Consider the following 21,925-nt stretch of genomic DNA (forward strand, 5'->3'; position numbering starts at 1 on the left):
AAAGGATTTTTGCATATATCGTCATGTGAGCTATTGGAAGAGTTGCCAAGTGTTGGCAGCCCTAGCCAGAACTGAAATACCATTTTCTCAAAAGTTGGGAAAAACTTTCTCATGAATTAAAACTGAGAATGACAGCCATTCAGAATTTTGCAAGCAGCATCATGCAGCAGGTCAAATTGAATTTTGTCATCTCTTTCTATTAATGAGATAGAGAAGTGGGATGAAGCAAACTGTAGCAATTTCTTTTAGGTGGAATTTCCCACCAATGTTTACTGTGACCTTGGGGTTCATTCTAATGGGTGTTGTAGCTACAGCTTTGTATGCCTTATTCTCTGTGTTACTGGGATTTGTGCTGTCTGTAGAATATAGCCCTCTAGCTGAAGTCTTTTTTCCCCCTTTCTGGGTTTATGTTCTGATGTAGATGTCACTATGATTGAGCAGTTTCTCAATTGCTCCATCCTATTTTCTGCAGGCTGGTATTTACCCGGAAAGGTATACTACGAGTAGAAGGTTTCTTGAACCCGCAACAAAGTGACACTGATGCTATGAGCCTATGGATTCCTTCTTCCTCCCCTGCAGAGGGGATCGATCTGGAAACTTCCAAATATATCCTGGCCAATGTTGGGGACCAGTTCTGCCAGCTTGTTATGTCAGAGAAGGAGGCAATGATGATGGTGGAGCCACATCGTACGTTGGGCTTTTGTCATGGTTTTTCCCACCCTTTCTGTATAATGCATGTACCATACAGTTGTATTGGAATAGAATTGAAAATGTCTTAAAATTTCTTTTTGAAATGCTTCTCCTGCTCTTCCAAAGAGAGGCTATATTCACTCTTGGGTGGGGGATGTAACTGAGGGACCAGAATTTGAGACTTTCTTTTGGATCAATGCAACATTGCCACCAAGGAAGGTAATGGTAACTTTCCTAGACATTATTCTTTCAATAACTAAATGCAGAAATCAGCTGGCTCATGCTCCTAAGAAAATAGAAATAAGCCCAAGCACCTACCACACTGACCAGCTATGCTTTAATGAACAGATTTTCTGATGTTTTCATATCCTTTCATGCTCCAGGGACCTCATGTAAAAGTTCAGGGTTTTCTAGGGAGGGAGCAGTACCTTAGTTCATCCCACAAGGACTTAGCTGATCATCTGTTTGACAGCTTTCCATTTCAGGGGGAAAGGGTTTGGGGGGGGGAAGGGGAGGGTAGCCAGTTTAGCTTATCACATGGGGATAACTGACTAATTTTTTCCTGTTAGTTTCTGGAACGTGCAAGGGCAGCCATTTGGAGAACTCCTTCCTTGGCAAATATGTTGGTTTTGAATCTAAATAGTTGACAGAGATCTGATTACTAAAACTAAATACACATTCTTTATGGTTTTATGTATTGATATCACTTGTTCATAAAACTAGCAGAAGATTTGTGATTTTTGCTGTAAGTTCCATTAGTGCTCCATTAAATTCAGTTATTGCAGAACACTGTAAGGTGCTGCATTTCCTTGTAGTGTGCATTTTGATACCTGACCTTACCCATTTTTAGAAATGGGAATTTTAATAATGTCACTGGACTAGCAACTCAAAGAATGGGGCTATGAATGTAAAAAGCATGTGTTTCTGTACTCTGCCTTCAGGTCATGTTGCTATGAATTTATCAATGTTGCTGTGATACTCTCAGATTAGGTGGGAGAAATGCAAAATGTCAAAGCAATAATTCGTAGTATGCCTTCTTTCTATAGAGAAGGTGGCATGGAAGCGAGCAGTACGTGGTGTGAGGGAGATGTGTGATGTATGTGAGACAACACTCTTCAATATTCATTGGGTTTGTCGGAAATGTGGTTTTGGCGTCTGTCTGGACTGTTACCGGCTGAGGAAGAATCGTCCACGTAGTGGTGAGTACTGGGCATTTTTCTCTCACTGTCATCTTTGAGCTGAGTATAGTCAGGGAATAGTTTCTGGAAAGTTGTAGAAGGTTTTGTGGGAGAGTTACCGAGTATCAGCTTGGAAAGCTGCATGTTTGGAACTTGTCTTACATGCTGCTGTTACATTCTTCATTTCTTTATGTACCTGTGTTTCATCTATTTGCATAGGATGGGATTATTAAAATCACAGCATCAGCAGGCACAAGCATAGAGTGTCTACTGAGACAGTTGACTGTCTCAGGCTGTACAGTTCGTATAAAAGAAAAATTATGTACTATCTTAACAGTTCAGAACTGTTGTATGGGGAGCTAGTAAGCAGACACTGCAGAGAAATGTCTTTGATATGGAGTTAGATGGGAAGGTTTGGGGTTTTTTTTTGGTTTTTTTTTTTTGTTGTTTGTTTGTTTGTTTGTTTTTTATTCAGTGACACACCAGGACTTCTAATTCAGGAAGAAGTTCAGTAAGTTCAATTTTAAGAAGCAGAGGCATGAGAAAGTACATACCTGGCTAGGTTTTTAGGTGCACTCTACTGTACCGAGACCACTTTGGTAGCATGGATGCAAACAAATGGTAATCCCAGTGAGATTAATTAGTGACAATTACATTATTATATACAGCAGATGTATAAAATACTGGATGTTAATAAGTGTGAATACTACTGTGTATTTATTATGATAACTTAGAAAAGTATAATGAGAACAAGAGTATCATATTTTAAAAATTGAGGTTAGAAGCCAAGATTTTTAGGTGGTTGAAAACAAGCTGCTATAGATGACTGAGGGGAAATTACTGTGGTAGCTGTATAATTTGAGGAGGCAGAAGTTGCTGTATATCCAGTCCTAATGGTCTGTATTTATAGTATATTTCTGAGATCATCACGTTAATTTCCTGCACTGCAAATAATCTAAATAAACAATAGTAGTGCACAAATATCCTGCATTGTAAAGCTTTAGTACAAAAATTTTTTTTTTCTTTATTCCAGATACAGAGGAGATTGGTGATGAAGAAGTTTTCTCATGGCTGAAGTGTGCAAAGGGTCAGTCTCATGAACCAGAGAATCTCATGCCAACACAGATCATCCCTGGTACAGGTAATGCTTGAAACACGAAAGGAAAAATAGCAAATTTTGTACTAATTCTGAGCAGGGAAATGGAAAAAACATAAGGATAGGTGATGTTGTAGCTGATACCTCTTCTAGCATGGATTTAGAGGAAAATTCCACTTGCTACAGCAGAAGGGTTGAAGGGAAGGTAACACAAGTAAGATCAAGCTGTGGATTTGAAGTGTGCATCCTTCTAGTATTAGCTGTGACTTGTTGTGGTCAGCTGTTTTTTAGTCGTATTTTAAGTAAATTTGTTTAAATAGCAAGAAAGAGTTTTTTGGGGATGGTTTGGTTTTTTTTTCTTCTTCTCTGGGGACGGGGAGGGAAACTAAATGGTCCATGCTGATTATTTACATAACTGGTCCTAAAAATCACAGAATCATAACATGGTTTGGGTTTGAAGGGACCTTAAAAAAATCATTTAGCTTCCACCCCCATGCCACAGGCAGGGACTACCTTCCACTAGACCAGGTTGCTGCAAACACCATTCAACCTGGCCTTGAACACTTGAAGGCATAGGGCAAGCACAGCTTCTCTGGACAATCTATGCCAGTGCATCACCACCTTCACAGGGAATAATTTTTTCCTAATAGTCAATCTAAACATACCCTCTTTCGATTTAAAAATGTTGTTCCATATCCTGTCCCTAGAGACCCTGAAAAAAAAGTCTCAGTGCTTATCATCCCCCCTGATGTGTTGAAAAGGCATGACAAAGTCTCCACAGAGCGTTCTCTTCTCCAGGCCAAACCACATCAACTGTCTTGGCCTTTCTTCATAGGAGAGGAGTTCTAGCCCTCTTGTAATTTTCATGGCCTCATCTGAACCTGCTTGAAGAGGCCCATGTCTGTCACGTACTGGGCACCCCAAAGTTGGAACGCTGAACTCCGGGTGGGGAGGTGGGCTGGGATAGAGGGGAAGAATGGCCTCCCAGCCTGCTGGCCATGCTTCTTTTTATGTAGCCCAGGCTGCAGGATGGCTTTCTGGGCTGCAAGTGCATTTTTCCGAGTCATGTCTAGTTTTCCATCTAGCCATGTGTCCAAGTCCTTTGCTGCAGGGCTACTCTCAATCCATTTCACTCCCCCGCTCTGTACTGATATTGAGGGTTGCCCCAAACCAGATGTGAGACCTGGCACTTGGAGTTGTTGCGCTTAATGAGGCTTGGGTGGGTCCACTCCTTAGGCTTGTCAAGGACGTGGTGGAATCAGTTGCGCACCTTAGCTTGGTGTCATCCACAAGTTTGTTGAGGCCATGTTCAATCTCACTGTCGATGTTGTTGGTGAAGACGCAAAGTAGTAATGGTCCCAGTAAGGACCTTTGAGGGGCACCTCCTGTTACTGTTCTCCATTTGGGCATGGAGACATTTATGATAACCTTTGGATGTGATCATCCAGCCACTTCCTTACCCACAGAATAGTCCATTCATTAAAATGTATCTCTCCAATTTAGTGACAAGAATGTTGTGAGGTACTATATTGAAGGCCTTGCAGAAGTATCGGTAGATTGCAGCTATTTGTCTTTCGTTGTTTAATGATGCAATCACTCCATTGAAGAAAGCCACTAGATTAGTCAAGTGTGATTTGCCCTTGGTGAAGCTGTGCTGGCTGTCTCTAATCTCCTCTGACTTCTGTATGTTTTGACATGTCTTCTAGGAGAATCTGCTACATGACCTCACCTGGTTACTGTGGTGAGGCTGACAGGTCAATAATTCTCAGGGTCCTCATTTTGGACCATTTGAAAAATGGGCATAATGTTTCCCTGTTCCCAGTCCCTAGGGACTTCATCGGACTGCCAGGACTTTCCAAGTATGATGGAGAGTGACTTGGCAACTACATCAGCCCAATCCCTCAGGACCCTGGGATGCATCTTACCAGGTTTCATGGACTTTTATATGTTCCAGTTCCTCAGGTGCAGCCCCACCTCAAATACTGTCTGCAGTTTTGGGCATCTCAGTACAAGAAGGATACCAAGCTGTGAGAGTGTGTCCAGAGCAGGGTGACCAAGATGGGGAAAGGTGTCAAGGAACAAGGCTTAGGAGGAGCAACTGAGGTCACCTGTTTAGCTTGGAGAAGAGAAGGCCGAGGGGTGACCCCATCACAGTCTACAGCTTCCTCAAAGGGGTCAGCAGATGGGGAGGTGCTGATCTGCTCTCTCTGGTGATCAGCAGTAGGACACAAGGAAATGGAATGAAGCTGCATCAGGGGAGGTTCAGACTCTGCTTCACTGAGTATGTGGTTGGGCACTGAAACAGACTTTACAGGGAAGTGGTCAGGGCACTAAGCCTGTCAGGTTCAAGGAGTGTCTGGCTGATGCTCTTAGTTGTATGGTTTAGTGTTAGGTGCTCCTGTGAGGAGCAGGGAGTTGTTCTTAGTGATCCTCATGGTCCTCTCCCTGCTTGAGATTCTGTATGGTTCTCCAATGAGAGGAGGAACTTTATTCCCCCAGTTTCTCCTTTGAGGTTCAGGGTCTCAAGAGAGGTGAGAAAAGGGACTAAAACTGAAAACTGATGGGAAATAAAAATGTTGAGTATGTCAGCTGTCACTTGCTTGGAGATCTTATTTAGTGTAGATAGTGTGTGTTGTATACATTTTCTTTAATCTTCTTTTTCTGGCTAGGATAACTGTTGAAACCCTTATTATTCTCTTCATCCCTTGTCAAACCCATTTTCGTCTTTGTGTGTGTTAGGTTTCCTGATGCCATCTCTGCACATCCAGGCAGCATCCAGGATTATGTGTCCTGGTTCTACTGCCTCTGCATTTCATTCTTAGATTTTAGTTTGATCAGGACGTCCTCCTTGACCCATGTTCTTCCCTTGCCTTCCTTATTTTATTTTTTACATGGGGGAATTGGCAGCGCTTGCACTCCAAGAAAAATGTTTTTAAAGAACTGTGAACTCTGTTCTGTTCCTTTGTCCCTGAGGGCAGTTTTCCAGAGCATCCCATACACTAATTCCTTAAGCAGGTGAAAGTCTGCTCTCCTGAAATTCAGTCTTCTGAGTCTACTCTTGATCTGGCCTACACTCCTCAAGGTTGTGAATTCCACCAGGACCTGATCACTGCAGCCCAGGGTGCCACCAGTCTTGACATGTCTGATTAGTTCTTTCATGTTGGTATAAGACGGGTCCAGTAACGCTTCTTTTGTGGTTGGTCTCTATGTCATGGATTAAGTTACCCTCGAAACACTCCAGAATTATCCTTGATTGCTTGCAGCTTGCTATGTTGCTTTTCCAGCGGACATCAAGGTGATTGAATTTCCCTAATCATTATGTGAGCATGATGCTTCCTTTAGTTGAAATAAGAACACTTTTTCAACAGGCTCCCTTTGGCTGAGTGGACTTGAGTAAACCCCAGCAGTGAGGTTTTCTTTGTTGGCTTCGTCCCTCATTTTTGCCCATAAATTCTTGATGTGTTCATCACTGTTTTTCAAGGATAGTTCTCTGTGGTCAGTATGTTATTCTACACGGAGAGCACCTCCCCACAGTTCACCAGTTCCACAATTAATTGTATCATGCTTTAGTGATAAAGATTAGATTGTCGCTTTCTAGTTGCACAATGACTTCTGTCTCCTCCTGCTCATCACCTGATCTGCATGCATTAGTATGAAGAGGCCCTCCAGCTGGGCTATCAGCCGTAACCCTCTTGATAGGAACATACCCAAATTCCTTTGAGTTATTTCACAGGTGTTTCCCTTTTGCTTCCTAATATGTTGGTAACCCCTGGCTTTTACCTGTTGCTCAAATCTGCATCCCCTTTCCCCACTAAATCTAGTTTTAAAGTTCTCCATAAAAGTCTGGTCAACTTGTTGGCAGAGGCTTTCTTGCTCTGCTTGGGCAGGTGAATCCCATCTGCTCCCAAGAGACCTGACTTCTCAGAAGTAGATTTGTGGTCACAGAAGGCAAAACTGTTGAATATGGCACTGGCCACGCCGCCAGGTATTCATTTGGTCAATTCATTACATCTGTCTGTGTACCAGGAGGACAGAGGTGAATACCTGTGTTCCAGATCCTTTCAGCATTGCTTCAAGGGTTATATAGCTTCTTGTGGTGGTGTAAAGTCACCTCATTGCAGTATCATTGGACCCTACATGGAATAGTAGAAGCAGATGATTATCCGTAGGATTTGCCAGGTTCGACAGCCTCTCAGTGACATTGTGAAGGCAGTGTTAGCGCTGTTCGCCACACTCTACTGATCAGGGACAATGTCTTGTTATATAGCATGTGACCTTAAAGATACTTTGCGGTAATACTAAAAAAAACCCACTTCTTTGAAGATATAGTTTTGGCCTTTTTTTAGATTTCTTTGCATGTGATATTCAAGATCTAACTTCATTTACAGCACTTTACAATATTGGAGACATGGTTCATGCAGCACGAGGCAAATGGGGTATTAAGGCCAATTGTCCGTGTATTAACAGACAGAACAAATCAGTGTTGAGACCAGCTGTCACTAATGGAATATCACAGGTATGTAATTTGAAGCTGAAATTACCTTGTTCGACATTTACATTTTAAAGATCTATTAGGATGTTAGATCCGTTAAGCTAATCTGTTGTGAAACAGGAATTTTGCTTTCTCCATATGTACTCTGAGGGTAGCAAAAGTCTTCTGGGTCGCTTTTTAGGGACACGAATTGCATCTGTTATCTACCAAGCAAGATATTATTTGGGCTAATACTCTTATGTAGAAATTGGGGAGGAAGTCATTAATATTGATGCTGTATTTTAAAACAAACCACTATGAGTAGCTTGCAACATGTGTTTTTATTTTGTTGTGCTTCCTGAAGGAATGTAGAGCAGTTTTGTAACTATCAGCACAAAAAATCCTCCTGTAATTAAAAAAAAACAGAAAGAAAAGGAAGGAAATCAAAAAGATTGGGCTTATGTTAAAAGATGTCTAAAAGATGACATGGTAAGAATTCACATCACAGTGCAAAGGTGAATACACGCAGATAAAGAAGCTCCTGTATTCTGCTAAGCATAAATGAATTTTACTGTGAGCTTATAGCAAATGGAAAAAGAAAAACAACTGACAAAATCAGATGCATTGGATATTGAAAATGTCTCCAAGTTGAACTCTTCCCTTTATTCAACATTTAGCAGTTTTTTTATATTTTTTGTTTTAGCTTCCAACTGTAAATCCTAGTGCATCAGTCTCTGGAAATGAGAATGCCTTTTCCACTGGAGCAGGGACAGCAGGAGTGGGGCAAGTAGAAATGGACACTGTACCAAAATCTGAAGCAACTGACAGTAGGATAGAAGAAACTGCAAAAGCAGAGACATTACCAACCAATAACACTGGGGAAGTAAAGACTAACAGACCACTTTGTCCAGAAGCAGCTCCATCGTCAGCTTTACACTGGCTTGCAGATTTAGCAACGCAAAAAGCGAAAGAGGAAACAAAAGGTGAGCAGAAGAAATGCCCTCTGGGGTTGCAATTAAAAGATAAATGATAACATACTGTTTGATTGCTATACTTTGTGAGAGTGTCTAGCCCTAAACAGAAAAGAAAAAGGTAAGTTTTCTTCCTTTGCGTCTTAGAACCAGTTTTGTTCTACAGGCTTAGAAAAGTGCAAAACTGGAAAGATGATACAACTGCAGACAGTACTGTCTCACAGTTTATTTCTGTGCCAGGTTGTGTATTTATTTTCTCAGAAGCTGATATCCTGATGTAAAATGATAGTAATTTATTTCAGATGCGGCTTTGTCACTTTATAACTGTTGAAGTAAATACAGCTCTTTTGTGTGCTATGTGAAGAATGTACTTCCAAGGAACTGAGACTAGAGTCCAGTTGGAGAGTTAGATGAAAGCTTAGAGCATCTCTAATACTCAGTAGTTGGAATGTATACACTTCCTAGAAGTCAGAGGTAATGTGACTAACGCAGGATTTATTCCTGTCCATATGTCTAGAAGGGACTACTTTACATATTGATGTTAAATGTTGATGAATCACTTGCAAGTTTTGCAGGTCACTGTAATATTTTGTCTACCATTAAAATCTGAAATATTTAAAATCAAAACATTAATTCAGAAAGTCAGAGAAATGTTTTTTTCACTGAATCCATTAAAAAGTTGTGTTTACATGTGTCAGATCTTTGATCAGATCTATTGTGCTGTTCAAAACCATAGCAGCATATGAAGGGCAAAATCTATGTGAAGTATCTTTGATGCTCATTGAGGTGCCTCATTCACTGTTACAGTGGTAATTTATTGCTACCACAAGATTCTGTTAATATCCTATTTAATGCAAGAGGAAATAATTTCAGAAAACTTTGTGATCGTTTTAACTTTGCCTCTTGGGGATTTTTTTCTCTCCCCTCCCTGTAATGTTTATATTTATCTTGCAGAATCAGGATCACTGAGATCAGTGCTTAATAAAGAATCCCATTCACCCTTTGGATTAGATTCCTTCAACTCCAGTACAAAGGTTTCCCCGCTAACCCCAAAGCTGTTTAATAGCCTCTTGTTGGGCCCAGTGACATCTAGCAACAAAGCTGAAGGCTCCAGCCTCAGAGATCTGCTACACACAGGGCCAGGAAAGCTTCCTCAGGTCCCATCAGACACAGGAATCCCCTTTCCTCCAGTCTTTTCTGCAGCTTCTACGGTAAATAATTTTGTATTCCTTCAATGATATCTGTTCTAGGGAAGGATTTTCATCTAAATGCTTTTATAGTATTCTACTCTTGAATGTTGAAACAAATGTAATGCCTCACCAAAACTCACCACCCCACAAATTTGTAGAGAATTTTCATGCTAATTTTTAGTTTTAGTGTACTACTGCTGAGAGGAGGCTATTCTCTTCAAGAGACCAAGAAAGTGGGTTAAATACAGTCTATAACTTGTTTTTGTTTAAATACAGCCTATAACTTGATAATCAGAATCCCTGCAAAGTTCACATTAAATTTCACATCTTTAAAAATATTGTAAGAGCATACCACAGAAAAAAAGACAAAAACTTCAGAGTAAACCAGTTCCTTAAACTTATGTATACTTGAAAGGCATTTGAGCTAGAATATACTTGGCCAGGATCTGCTGCTCCACCTGCATCACTACAAATCTATGGGGCCTGATGGGATTAATCCAAGAATCTTCAGAGAGCTGCTGATGTCATCACAAAGCCTCTCTCAATGAGTTTCTTGTGGTCTTGGGAGTCTGGAGTGGTCCCAGCTGACTGGAAGCTGGCAAATGTTGTCCTGATTTCCTAAACGGGCAAAAAGCAGTACCACGGAAACCACAGGCGTGTCAGTCTCACTTAAGTGTCCAGTAAAATAATGGAAAATATTATTCTGGGAAGTATTTGAAAACATCTGGAATGCAATGCAGTCATTGGTCACTGCCAGCAGTGTGGGCGGAAAGTCCTACTTGTTGAATGTGATTTCCTTCTATGATGGCACCACCTCATTCATCAGGGAAAGCCAGTAGATGTCATCTTTCTGGAAGTAAATTTTTGATGATGTCTCTCTAAATATCCTTCTGGACAAAATGTCCAGCAGACAGCTGAATAGCCACATTTGGACAACATGCTCAGGCCCAGGGTGGGATTCTTAGCGTGTCCTATGGAGGGCCAGGAGTTGGACTCTATGATTGTGATGGGTCGCTTCCAACTTAGCATATTCTATGGTTCTGTGATTCTGTGAGTTTAAGGTGTAGTTGCTATTTCTGAATGCCTTTTCTGGAATGAGGATACTTTAATCTATTTTGGAAGAAATAACTTTGAAAAAAACCCTGAACATACCAATGCTATTTGGAGTGGTTAGAAGCATTTCGTTTGAGGAGAAGGATAAATTCTGTGGGATTTATCAACACTTAGCTCTTTTTGGTGCATACTTTCTCCAAAAGCTTAGGCAGATAGAGTAAGAAGGAAGATGAAATGGCTTGTCTCATAGTGGATTTTTTTTTTAACTCTCTGACAGGCAGGCCGGCTGGCCAGCACCTCGATAATAGTTCATCTTGGTTGGTTTTGGGAGAGGGAACTGTACGTGAAAATATGATGCTGCTGCAGCAAAGTGAATCCAAGAATACTTCTGCCTCTCATCACTGAGTACAGGCAAAGAAATTGTGGTCACTTGTTTTAAAGCAACTTATTCCTTCAAGGCTTGAGATAGCCTGTCTGAACTTGTATCCCTGTCCTGGCAACTCTATGCATTGTCTCACCACATCTAATCAGATGTATTGTGTAATGTGTTTTTTCACTTTCCTGGCTTCTGATCTTCACTGAGTAATTTAGATTTAAAGAACTTATGGAGACCTCTGGTCCATCTCCTGACCTGAATGTCTGGATGCTTCATATAGAATGAACAAAGCAAACCTGAGAAACATGTGTGTTACTCAAATTGAGAGAAGCAAGACTGCTGCTCATGGAGAGAATCATCTTGATCTTTCTGGAGCATTGATAGTCTGTTGTGAAAAATAATAAGCATTATCTTTAATAATTAAGCTGCATATTATCTATCTTATAGCCTCTAGCGAGTCAGAGTAATGGTACATTTTTAAGACCATCCAAAGTGGATGATGTTACGATCTAGTCTTATTTGGGTAAGATGGGCTGTAGAAAACTAACATAATTCCAGGCAGCACTAGAGAGTGGAATCAGACTAGCAGTGAGGTAGTGCCTGTTAAAGGAGCCCAGGGTCCTGGAGGACAACAAGCTGCACCTGGGCCAGCACTGCACACCTGCAGCTGCAAAGGTAAACAGTCCTGGGCTGTATCAGGAAGCATACAGCTGAAGCACATCAAGGAATGTGATTATTTCATTCAGCTCCTGTCAGGTTACACCTGGAACACTTTCCAGTTTTGGTTTCCCCGGGTGAAGAATGACAGTGAAAAATTGCGTGGGATCCAGTGAAGGGCCATAAAGAATGATTAAAGCATTGGAGAGCTTGACGCATTCAGAAAGGTTCTAGAAAATGGTTCTCTTCATCCTAGAGAAGAGAATGCTTTGGGGATCTGATCAATCTTATAATTTCTAAAAGATGCTTGTAGGGAATATGGAGGTACTCATTTCATAAAGATGCATGGTTAACAGGGCAAGGGGCAATACAAGTTTCTTTTAGGAGAAATTCTATGTGGGTCTAAGGAAAAATTCTCCCTTTACACTCAAAGAGTGGAATAGGCTGCCCTAAGAAGTGAATTAATCTCCTTTCCTGTGAAGTTAAAGTTGTCATGACCCAGCCCAGGGGAACAGAACCTAATTTCAACAGAAATTTACACCAGATGATCTCTAGAACTTCTGTTGGACTGAGACTCTTCTACAATTCCATAAGTATTTTTTACTGAATTAATATATTCAGTAATGAATAATGTTATGTTTTAGATTGATCGCTCTATATATGGTGAATTCATCTATTGAACTTTAGTTTTTAAGATAATGGGACTTTTTGGGAGGGAGGAGAGAGTGGTGTTGATTGGTTTGCTATGTTTGTTTTGTTTTTCACTTGCATGAGAAGGTTTTTTCTACCAGAGATCTTTCACTGCTCTGCCTCCTCCCACAAATGTGTGAAACAAGGTCCAATAAGTGTTTATCTTCTGTTGAATATATGAAATTTACTTAGTGTCTTAAGTATTTTGCTATAAGCAAGGCCTATAGGCAGGGTTTTTATTTTTTTAAGTTAAAGCGAAATTTTAATATTGTGTTGATAATGAATTTTAAACACCCCTTGAGTTTTAAATGTCCCTTGAGGAGCATGGCTACCAGAACCAGAGAGTCTCTCTACTGGTGGTTCCACTAACATACAGGAAGCACTTTCTCCTTTCTCTGTCCGTGTTTACTTAGTGTTCGCATATGTGAACAGCTTATGTGTCCCAAGGTTGAATTCACTTCCTTAGTAATGGGATGAGGAAAATGGGGAAATGGAGTTGAGATATTAATGAAGTTGGGAAAACTATGAACTATTTTTACAATCAAGGTAGCTGAATTTAGATCATTAAAGTTTTCTATTTTATGTCTGCATAATATTTTTATAGGTAGCCTTTAACTGGTTATTTTAACCTCTACCATTGTAAAACAGAGCCATAGCCATTTCTGTTCTGTTTTGTTGGATACATGTCTGTCTCTGAGCCAGTTTGTTTCTGATGCATGTTTTCCTGGTAGCAAGGTGTCTGTGCTAAAGTCTGAAGGAGAGCAGATATACCTTAATACTTATACTGTTGCAAGACTAAACTTACTTCTGGATTTACGTCTTCTAGGGGGTCAAAGGTAAAGCCAGCCTGCCAAACTTCTTGGACCATATCATTGCTTCTGTGGTGGAAAATAAGAAGACGTCTGATGCTGCAAAACGAGCTAGTAATTTAGCTGACACACAGAAAGAGGTGAAGGAAATGGTAATGGGATTGAATGTGCTGGATCCACACACTTCCCACTCTTGGCTGTGTGATGGTAGACTTCTTTGCCTTCACGATCCCAGCAATAAAAACAACTGGAAGATCTTCAGGGAATGCTGGAAACAAGGCCAGGTGGGTGATAAGTATCCAACCCTTCCTGCTTATTGGTGTCCTGAAATTGCAGTCTGTACATTGGTAAAAACAGTCTATTCAAACTTTGGCTCCTGAATGGGTATGGTGAATGAGTATTTTAACTGTATCTTTATAAAGAGGGGACACAGCAGCCCTGTTCACTTTATGCTATATTTATTTGGGTCCATGTCCTCTTGCATGTTGAGCTTTTCTCAGCTTACCATCATGAGTGTTTGCTGTGACAGCCCTTTTAGTTGTGGTGTGCTTTGGGCTGAAAGTCCTCTGCTCTGCTACAGCCCAGTAGAGAATCCACTCTGATTTTCTGAGTGCACCTTAGCATCTACCCCACACTTGATGCTTTATAGCCTCAGGGAAAGATGCGTTTCCTTCCAGCTACAGTGTGTACAAGAGTGAAAAGGCTGCATGCAATAATCTACTGAATTTTGGATGTACTTGGTAGAGTGTCTCACCCTGAGCCCTACAGCCAGTGGGAACCCAAGTATTATTGTGGACTCAGCAACTCATGCATGGAGCACTCTCGTGGATTGTCTGAGGTGCCATCAAGCAGTTAGGCCTTCAGACAACAGACTATACCTTAGACCTGCTCTCAGCGCAGCCACTTTTTCAGATGTCAGTCTGTAGTGCTGCAGCTTAGACTTCTCCAGAGGGACAGTAAGATCAGCCTGGTCTGACAACCTGAATCTTAAAAAATGGATGAGTAGTTGCTGCTGCAGAGAAGCGTACCCACAGCTCTAAAGGAGGATAATGGCCATTGCTGTTCAAACTGTATTCTTGGCACTTGGTTCTGCAGCTGCCTCTGACACAGTTACCTTCACTAACTACTCAGAATTGAGACCATTAGTGCTAGACCGTTAGGTCCATCATCATCTTTTCTGGAGAAGTGCTTGTTGTCGGATAGTTTATGTTACAGTGCTAATGCGCTTGGCAGTCATATTCCATGGTTATTTGTGGTTTTTCACAAGACGCTGAGGTGTGGTGGAGGAACAGGCTGCATATACCTCTTTTGGCACTCAGAGTCTACTCCTGACAGAAGCAGAGTACTTTTCATTTAAATGTAGTCCCATGGAACTGCACATTCTCTGGGTTGCCTGGGCACAAGCACAGCTAGCATATAGCTGTGAGAACTGCAAAGATGGCTGTTGTGCCACAGGCCTCATTTCTGTTCATGATTCCTCTGGCCAGCTCCTAATAGTTGGGAGGAAGGTACTGTGCAGCACACCCTCGCTTGTCTGACTAGAAACTTCACTGCCAGCTTCCCACTGAGTGCAGTTGCCTTCCTGTCCTGACTTTTTTGGGGTACATAGGAATCTCTTTTTTTAAATTTATTTTATTTTTCATCCTGTTATATTTTTCTGATTTATGAGAGATTTCAGATCATTCTTTTGCAGTGCTGTGGTGTCCATCATCTGCTTTTCTTTGCTAAGAGCTTCTTAGTTTCTGGTTAGCATACTTTGATAATTTTCTCAACACTTTCTGTCAGGAAATACTACTGCCTCTCCTAGGAGGATCCTAAACATCATGGGAATGCCTACAAAAAATGTGCTTGTCAGTTTCTTTGCCAATGAGACTGGTTAATCACCATGTGCAACATGCTGCTTGTGACCATGGGGTTCTTGACTGGCAATGAGTCTTGAGAGACTGCTTAGGGAGTCTAGAGATGTGATTATGAATCTTGTGTCCGATGTGTAGCTTGCAGTGTGCAGTGCCATCCAAGTTGGTGTACACCCTGAGGCTCTGGCTACAATTGCCATGCTCGTGGACCTGTAAAATAGCAGGTACTTTGTGACCTGCTATTTTAGCCTGCCCCCAAGGTATGCTATTGATGCTTCCAGACCATTTTATCATTCAGAGGACCCCTTGAATAGGAACAGACTGGGCAAGTCCTTTGCTCATTCAGCAATCCTCAAGGTGGTGTTGCAGTCATTGGAGTTTCCCGTTGAAATGAGAAAAGGAATTGAACAACCTCCCTTGTTCCTGCATAAGAGAGACCATGTGACCCAGGCAGGTGTTACTGTCTCAACAAGGGTATTTTAAAAAGAATTTCTTCAAGCAGAGACTCTCTGAAGAAACTGTTCTCTGTCGCTGTACTTCCTTGGCTTACATCCTCCTGTAAATCCCAGCTGTACTTTTAAAAGTGAAGTGAAAGAACATTAATTCTACCACTATCCCCCAAATCCCCTTCCTGTTTTGTGTTTTGGGAAAGGTTATTTGGAAAAAAACCCTTAGCTACCCTCCCCAGCACAATAAATGCACACTGTACACTAGGTCTGTGCCATATGAAGATGTTGGGTATGATGGCATCCCAAATTGTTAAAAAAGAAAATTCTTTTCCCTTAACGCTTAGATAATAATGGCACTCTTTCAGTGTCACTCAAAAAGAGCAACATTTTTTGAGTCCTTCATCTTAGAAATTGTCAGAAACTAGTTAAACTTTGTCTTAACCCAGAATTCACTGAGACCGTAAGAGTAATTCTTGAAGTTGTTTTTAAAGAGCATTTTTTTCTCCTGAAAATGGTTTTTACTCATCTGGGTATACTGTTAGTATCCTCATCCTATAGCAACCTGGTATTTTCTGACTTTTTCTGACTTTCCATGTTAGGATTTCTCTTTTTTGAGACACTGAAAATACGGTACGGTACTGGGGCTTTTTGTTTTGTTTTGGGTTTTTTTGGGTTTTTTTGTTATTTTTATCTCCCTGTAGTTTGAGAGCAGATTTGGCAGGAGATGTCTACCAGGCAAGTCCACTGTCATTTTATCTAGGAGCCCTATCTGTGTTATTCACTAGAGAGAATTTTTTTTTTTTCCACCGCAAATTTGCTGCTTAATAGCCAGAAGTGTTCTACTAAGTTAAGCAGTTTGGTTGTTTTGGGGTTTCTTTTAATTGCTGTTTACAAATGGTCAAGTGAATACAGCAGCGATCAAAATGTCATTATTTTTCCACACTGAAGACAGCTGGTTTAGCTATCAGCTTAAAGTCTGCCAGGCAACGCTTTCTACACATCCTGTGAAAGGTACTGTGAAAAGTTATTTTACTCATAGGTGATTCCTAGTGTTTGTTGTAGAATATGCTTAAACTTTTTAATTGCCCTAATGTTACTATTTTTGCTGGGATGAGGGAGTATATTCAGATTTGAGTTTGCTGTATTTGGTTTGTTATCTTAGGGAGGTTTGCTGCTTGTCAGGGTGTCACATTTGGGACATAGTGGGAAGACTACCAAAGCTTATCTGTCCCTCAAACACGTGCCCTCTGCTGCTTTTCCATATTGGCACTCAGAGTTCTACTGGGGAGACCGGGACAGTATCAAAAGTGGCTGTATGGCTCTGGAAGTGTTAATCAAGGCCGTGGAGCCCTCATGGTTTTCTTACTCCTGCCAGTGAAGGGTAGGGGAGTGGACAGATCCTGCATGTCAACCATGGTTTGCACAGCCAGTTTTAACCAAGAGGGTTTTGTGATCATGGGAACTTCTTTGAGGATTGAGGGTTGTGTGGAAGAGATAGGATCCATCTAAGCAAAAAAAAAAAAAAAAGGATCTTTGCCAACAGGCAAACCTTATGAGAAAAGCTATAAGCAGGAACAAGGAATGGAGAGTATGACCAGTGATATCAAGGAAGGAATTGATTGATTTGGCAAGAAAGCAGTGTGAGGTGATGTGAACAGGGATAATCCCGTACTCAAGAAACAAAGGATGAAAGATGTCCACCTCAAGTATATGCATGTAAGTAAGGATCTGTGTGCATCACAGCATTGTGAAGAAAGCTCTCACACTGTTTCTGGGAAATCAGCATGACTAGATGTCTTTCTGAAGTACCTGTACACTAATGCATGCAGCACATTGAACAAAGAGGAGGAATTAATGTGCAGTTGCACAGCTGTGATCTCATTGGTATGACAAAGTGGTGTGATAGCTCATGCAACTGTAGTATGGGAAGGAATAGGTAGAAGCTATTCAGGAAGGACAATGCAGGAATGACAAGCCAGGAAAGTAAGCAGGGAGCATTGCTGTTTTTGTGAGGAAGAACCTAGAATGCTTGAAATTGTGTAGGAACTGATGATGAGCCATCCAAGAACTTAGGGGCCAGGATTATTGAGCAGCAGTTATGGACACCATTATGGCAAGTATCTGCTACAGACCAGCTGACCATAAAAACGTGATAAGGCCTCAGAAAACTGGAGCAAACCCTGTGTTCACATTTCCTGGGCCTCATGGGACCACCCTGATACCTGCTGGAGGAACAACACAACAGGTCAGAAGGAGTCCTGAAGTGCATTGATGTCAATGTTCTGAGACAGCTGATCAAGGAAACAGCTAGGGAAGGGCGCTCGTTCTGGACCTTGTGCTTTCACACAAGGAAGAACTGGTGGTTGATGTGGAGATATGGGGCACCTTTGGCTGCAGTGACTATTAGATGGTGGCATTCAGGGCAAGATTCTGAGAGGAGGGAGCAAAACAAAAAATCATGATCACAAATTTGGGCTTTGGGAGAGCAGGCTTTTGCCTTTTCAGATACTTGCTTGGAAGAATCCCGTGGGGATATGGTCATGAAGAGAAAAGGAGCTCAGGAATACTGGTTGAATCATGCTTAACCTGCCTTGTAGCCTTCTGTGATGATATGACTGGCTTGGTACATGAAAGGAAAGTAGTGGATGTTTTTTGTCTTAACTTTAATAAAGGCTTTTTACGCTGTCATAATGTCATCAAAGTGACTTGGTAAGTGAACAGTGTGATGGACTTAAAACTGACTGAAATGCCATGTGTGAGAGCACTATCACTAGTGGTATATCATAGAGGGTCACTTCTGCAGTGAGTAGTACTTGTCGTGTCATTAGTGACCTAGATGGGGTAGGGTTCATACAGCCTTAGCAAGTTTACAGGCAATACAAAACTAGGAGGAATGACAGATACAGCAGATGGTTTCTGCTGCTATTCAGAGGGTCTGAACAGGCTGGAGAATTGGACCGAGAAGAATCTAGTGATGTTCAGCAAGGGAAAATGTAATGTCCTGCACATCAAGGAAGAATAAAACCCTACAGCAGCTGCTGAGAAGCAACCATTTGGAAGGTAGCTTTGCCTGGAAGAATCTTGGGGTCCCAGTGGGCAAGGGAGTGACTGTGAGCCAAGAATGTGTCCTCATGACAAAGAGGGTTGTCAGCAAGTCAAAAGAAGTGATGGTTCCTCTTACTGTGTTCAGTTCTGGGCTCCCCAATTTGAAGGCGGGGCGGGGGACCCCCAGTGAAGGGTCACAAAGATGATGAAGGGACTAGAGCATCACTTAGCTGAAGAGAGGCTGAGCAAGTTAGGACTGTTCAGCCTAGAGAAAAGGAGGCTCAGGAGAGTGTGGGGAGGAAATCATAAGAGGGAGCCAGGCCCTTCTTGTCAGTGCCCACTGACAGAAGTGGGAGTGGGTGCAGAAAGTTCAGCCTCAACACAAGAAAATACTCTTTTTTGGTGTGAGGGTAGTCTAAATGTTTCTGTGGGTTTTTTTGCTTTTTTTCATTCCCCATTCCCCCGAAATTCACAGGAGTAAAGTAAACAACCCCTTTTTGTTTTCTTAAATCTCACTCATCTGAAGTTGAGGTTTCATTGCTGCCTTCTAGAACTTAATGGCTGTGTTGTATTTGAAAACCAAGGCCATTTCCATTATCCCCAGACTTGGGATTTTTACATTCATTTCTGAGTCAGTAGTTGTCCTCCCTTAGGGACTAAAATCAAAACGAGGCCTTTTAGAGGCTATTGGACAATACAAAAGAAGCAGCAGTTGATTACTGGAGTGTGTTTAAGCAGCATAACTTTGAAGTTGCTTGTATATAGCTCTGTAGGTATCTTTGCCTAGGACACTGATATTACATCTGGGGTCATGTGTGCTTCTCAGGGTTGTGCAGAGCTCTTCATGTGAATAAACCAAGACCCACTATCACTATACATTGTTAATGTATAGGGCACAACTTGGAATTAATTCAAACTTGCATAGCCATGGGAACTGCCATTTGAACTAAAGCTTTTCAGGTGGGAATAGTTCATGTGCAAGTTCACTTTATACCCTCTTCATTTTCTCTCAAGTTTGGCAACTCTCTTTTGAGATGGCAGGGTGAGAGGAACTAAAAAGTTTTGGCAGTGTTGGGAGGTTTGTCTGGTATAACTTTCCCAATTGTCAGTTTAGCAAATGCTTTGAGGTTAATTTAAATAATTAATTAATTAAAGCATTTTAAATGCTTTTATGGGGAGAGGCTACTGAAATATCTGTTTGGTATACATGTACATCATTAGCCTAAGCATCTTAAAACCCCTTTTGCAAGTGAGCAGCCTTTTTTCCACTACTTGGTTTTGTCCTACAGAGTTAATGTTGATCCGTGATTATACATAAATAACAAGTGAAATAGTTAAACAATTCATATTAAAATACAAAAATTTCACATGAGAAGGCTTTACTACAAATGCTGTTTCTAGTGGTAGTTGCATGTGTGCCTAAGAAAAAGGTCAGGTGGTGGGATTCTCCACCTACTCTACTGCCACAGGTGGATTGACCCTGTCTGGCTGCCAAACCCCTCTACCCAGCTGCTTTCTCACTCCCCCTTCTCAACAGAACACGGGAAGAAAATCAGGTGAAGAAGTTTTTGGGTCAAGATAAAGCCAGGGAGATCCCTTAGGGATTGCTGTCATGGGCAAAAGAGGTTTAATTTGTGATAAAGGAGCTGAATTTATTGCAAATTAAAAAGAGAGTAGGCTGGGAGAGAAGAAAGACAAATCAGTAAACACCTTACCTCTCCTCACCCGCTTCAACTTTTTCCTAAAGACTCCACTTTACTCTCTCATCTCTGACTATTCTACCTCCTTCCTGCAGGGGGGATGATGGGGGTCGTGGTCAGTTCACAACACAGTGTCTGCTGCCCTTTCCTCCTCACACTTTCCTGCTGCTTCCTCTGTGTGGAGTTCCTCTCACAGGATAGTGTCCTTCACAAATGACTCTAACATGAGTTGTCTCCATGGGCTGCTCCAGTGTGGGTCCCTAGTGGGCAGTTTTTGCCAGAAAGTTTGCTTATAAGTGGGATTCTCCCTACGGCTTCTGCCAAAACCTGCTCCAGCATGGGCTCTCCATGGACTTCCTCCAGTAAATATCCCTCTGCTGCAGTGGATCCTCTGTAGACTGCAGGTGGATCTCTGCTTCACCGTGGTCCTCCACAGGTTGCAGGGGACAGCCTGCCTCACCATGCTCTTCAATGGGCTGCGAGCACTGCCTCCATCACTGACCTTGGTGCATGCAGAGCTGTTTCTCTCCCTCCCTCCTGCCTGCCATCCGTGTGTTGTGTGTCGTCTCTCTCTCTCTCTCTCTCTCTCTCTCTCTCTCTCTCTCTCTCTGTCTCTGTCTCACACACACACACGCGCGCGCGCATGCGTCATCTGTGGAGAACTTTTTACCCTTTCTCATTATTACAGAGAATGCTACCAGCATCAGTTGTGGGCTCAGCTTTTGCCAGTGATGGGTCTGTTGAGCCCGGTGGAACCATCTGTGTCCACCATGGGGCAGCTCCCAGCCTCCTCTGACAGAGCTTATACCTGCTGCCAACACCTTGCCATGGAGACCTAATGCACTTGCCTCGGCAAGTCTAATCCAACGCCACTTCTAAGGCAACTGCACATGGCGTGGAACTGAAGTTTGCTTTGACTCTGGTTATTTGCTTGATGCACAAAAGCCAGACATGATGAAAATAGATTTGTGATGTCTTTTATATGGTGGTAGCCAGGAGTCTTGGCTCTCTTGAGAAAGTTTGGCTGCATATGTAAGATAATTGGTTATGGTGGAGTAAGCATTCATCTTTGTATTCTCAGCCCGTGCTGGTATCTGGTGTCCATAAGAAGTTGAAGTCAGAACTTTGGAAACCAGAAGCTTTCAGCCTGGAATTTGGAGATCAAGATGTAGATTTGGTGAACTGCAGGAACTGTGCCATAATTTCAGACGTGAAAGTGCGTGACTTCTGGGATGGCTTTGAGATAATATCTAGTAAGTAATATTTATGGCTGACTAGTTTGACTGAGCAGTCTGTCTTGTTATCTTCAACTCTTAATTTTCCACCTATTTTCCTAAAAAATAAATGAAGAAAAAATCTGAATACCTATCAGTCTCATCCAAAGAAGCCATTGCTCCTTATATGTAGCACACCCTGGAAAATGCTTTATTGGTGGAGATTAGGGCAGGACTGTCCAAGAGAACTGTCTGTACTGCAGTGTGTTGGTATGCGTAACTTTCATGTGTCAAAAAATGCTCAATTTCATGGGAAACTGCCTGTTTGTTTGTTTGTTTTAACTTTTCGCAGTGAAATTAATCCTCAGGTACCATTTTTAAGAAAGTAAGTAGTGTGTCTGCCTTTGCTCTCCTTTCAACCTCAGTTTTTATTGTAAAACTAAAGGGAACCTGCTCTCCTAAAACAGACGGAGACTTTCG

At 41.7% G+C, this 21,925-nt stretch overlaps 1 protein-coding gene across 2 annotated transcripts in view; it reads left to right on the forward strand.

Annotated features, from left to right (window-relative positions):
- KDM3B (lysine demethylase 3B) overlaps positions 1 to 21,925 on the forward strand; it is a 48,016-nt gene that overhangs the window by 16,654 nt on the left and 9,437 nt on the right. For both annotated transcript variants that reach the window (XM_030957160.1, XM_030957161.1), the window contains 8 exons: positions 473 to 687; positions 1,737 to 1,889; positions 2,902 to 3,009; positions 7,353 to 7,480; positions 8,139 to 8,418; positions 9,361 to 9,617; positions 13,199 to 13,465; positions 21,313 to 21,484. In XM_030957160.1, coding sequence (XP_030813020.1) covers positions 473 to 687; positions 1,737 to 1,889; positions 2,902 to 3,009; positions 7,353 to 7,480; positions 8,139 to 8,418; positions 9,361 to 9,617; positions 13,199 to 13,465; positions 21,313 to 21,484 — 1,580 coding nt within the window. The remainder of the gene's footprint in view (positions 1 to 472; positions 688 to 1,736; positions 1,890 to 2,901; positions 3,010 to 7,352; positions 7,481 to 8,138; positions 8,419 to 9,360; positions 9,618 to 13,198; positions 13,466 to 21,312; positions 21,485 to 21,925) is intronic.

This window comes from Camarhynchus parvulus, chromosome 13 (genome assembly GCF_901933205.1).
Source record: "Camarhynchus parvulus chromosome 13, STF_HiC, whole genome shotgun sequence".
NCBI classification, from domain to species: domain Eukaryota; kingdom Metazoa; phylum Chordata; class Aves; order Passeriformes; family Thraupidae; genus Camarhynchus; species Camarhynchus parvulus.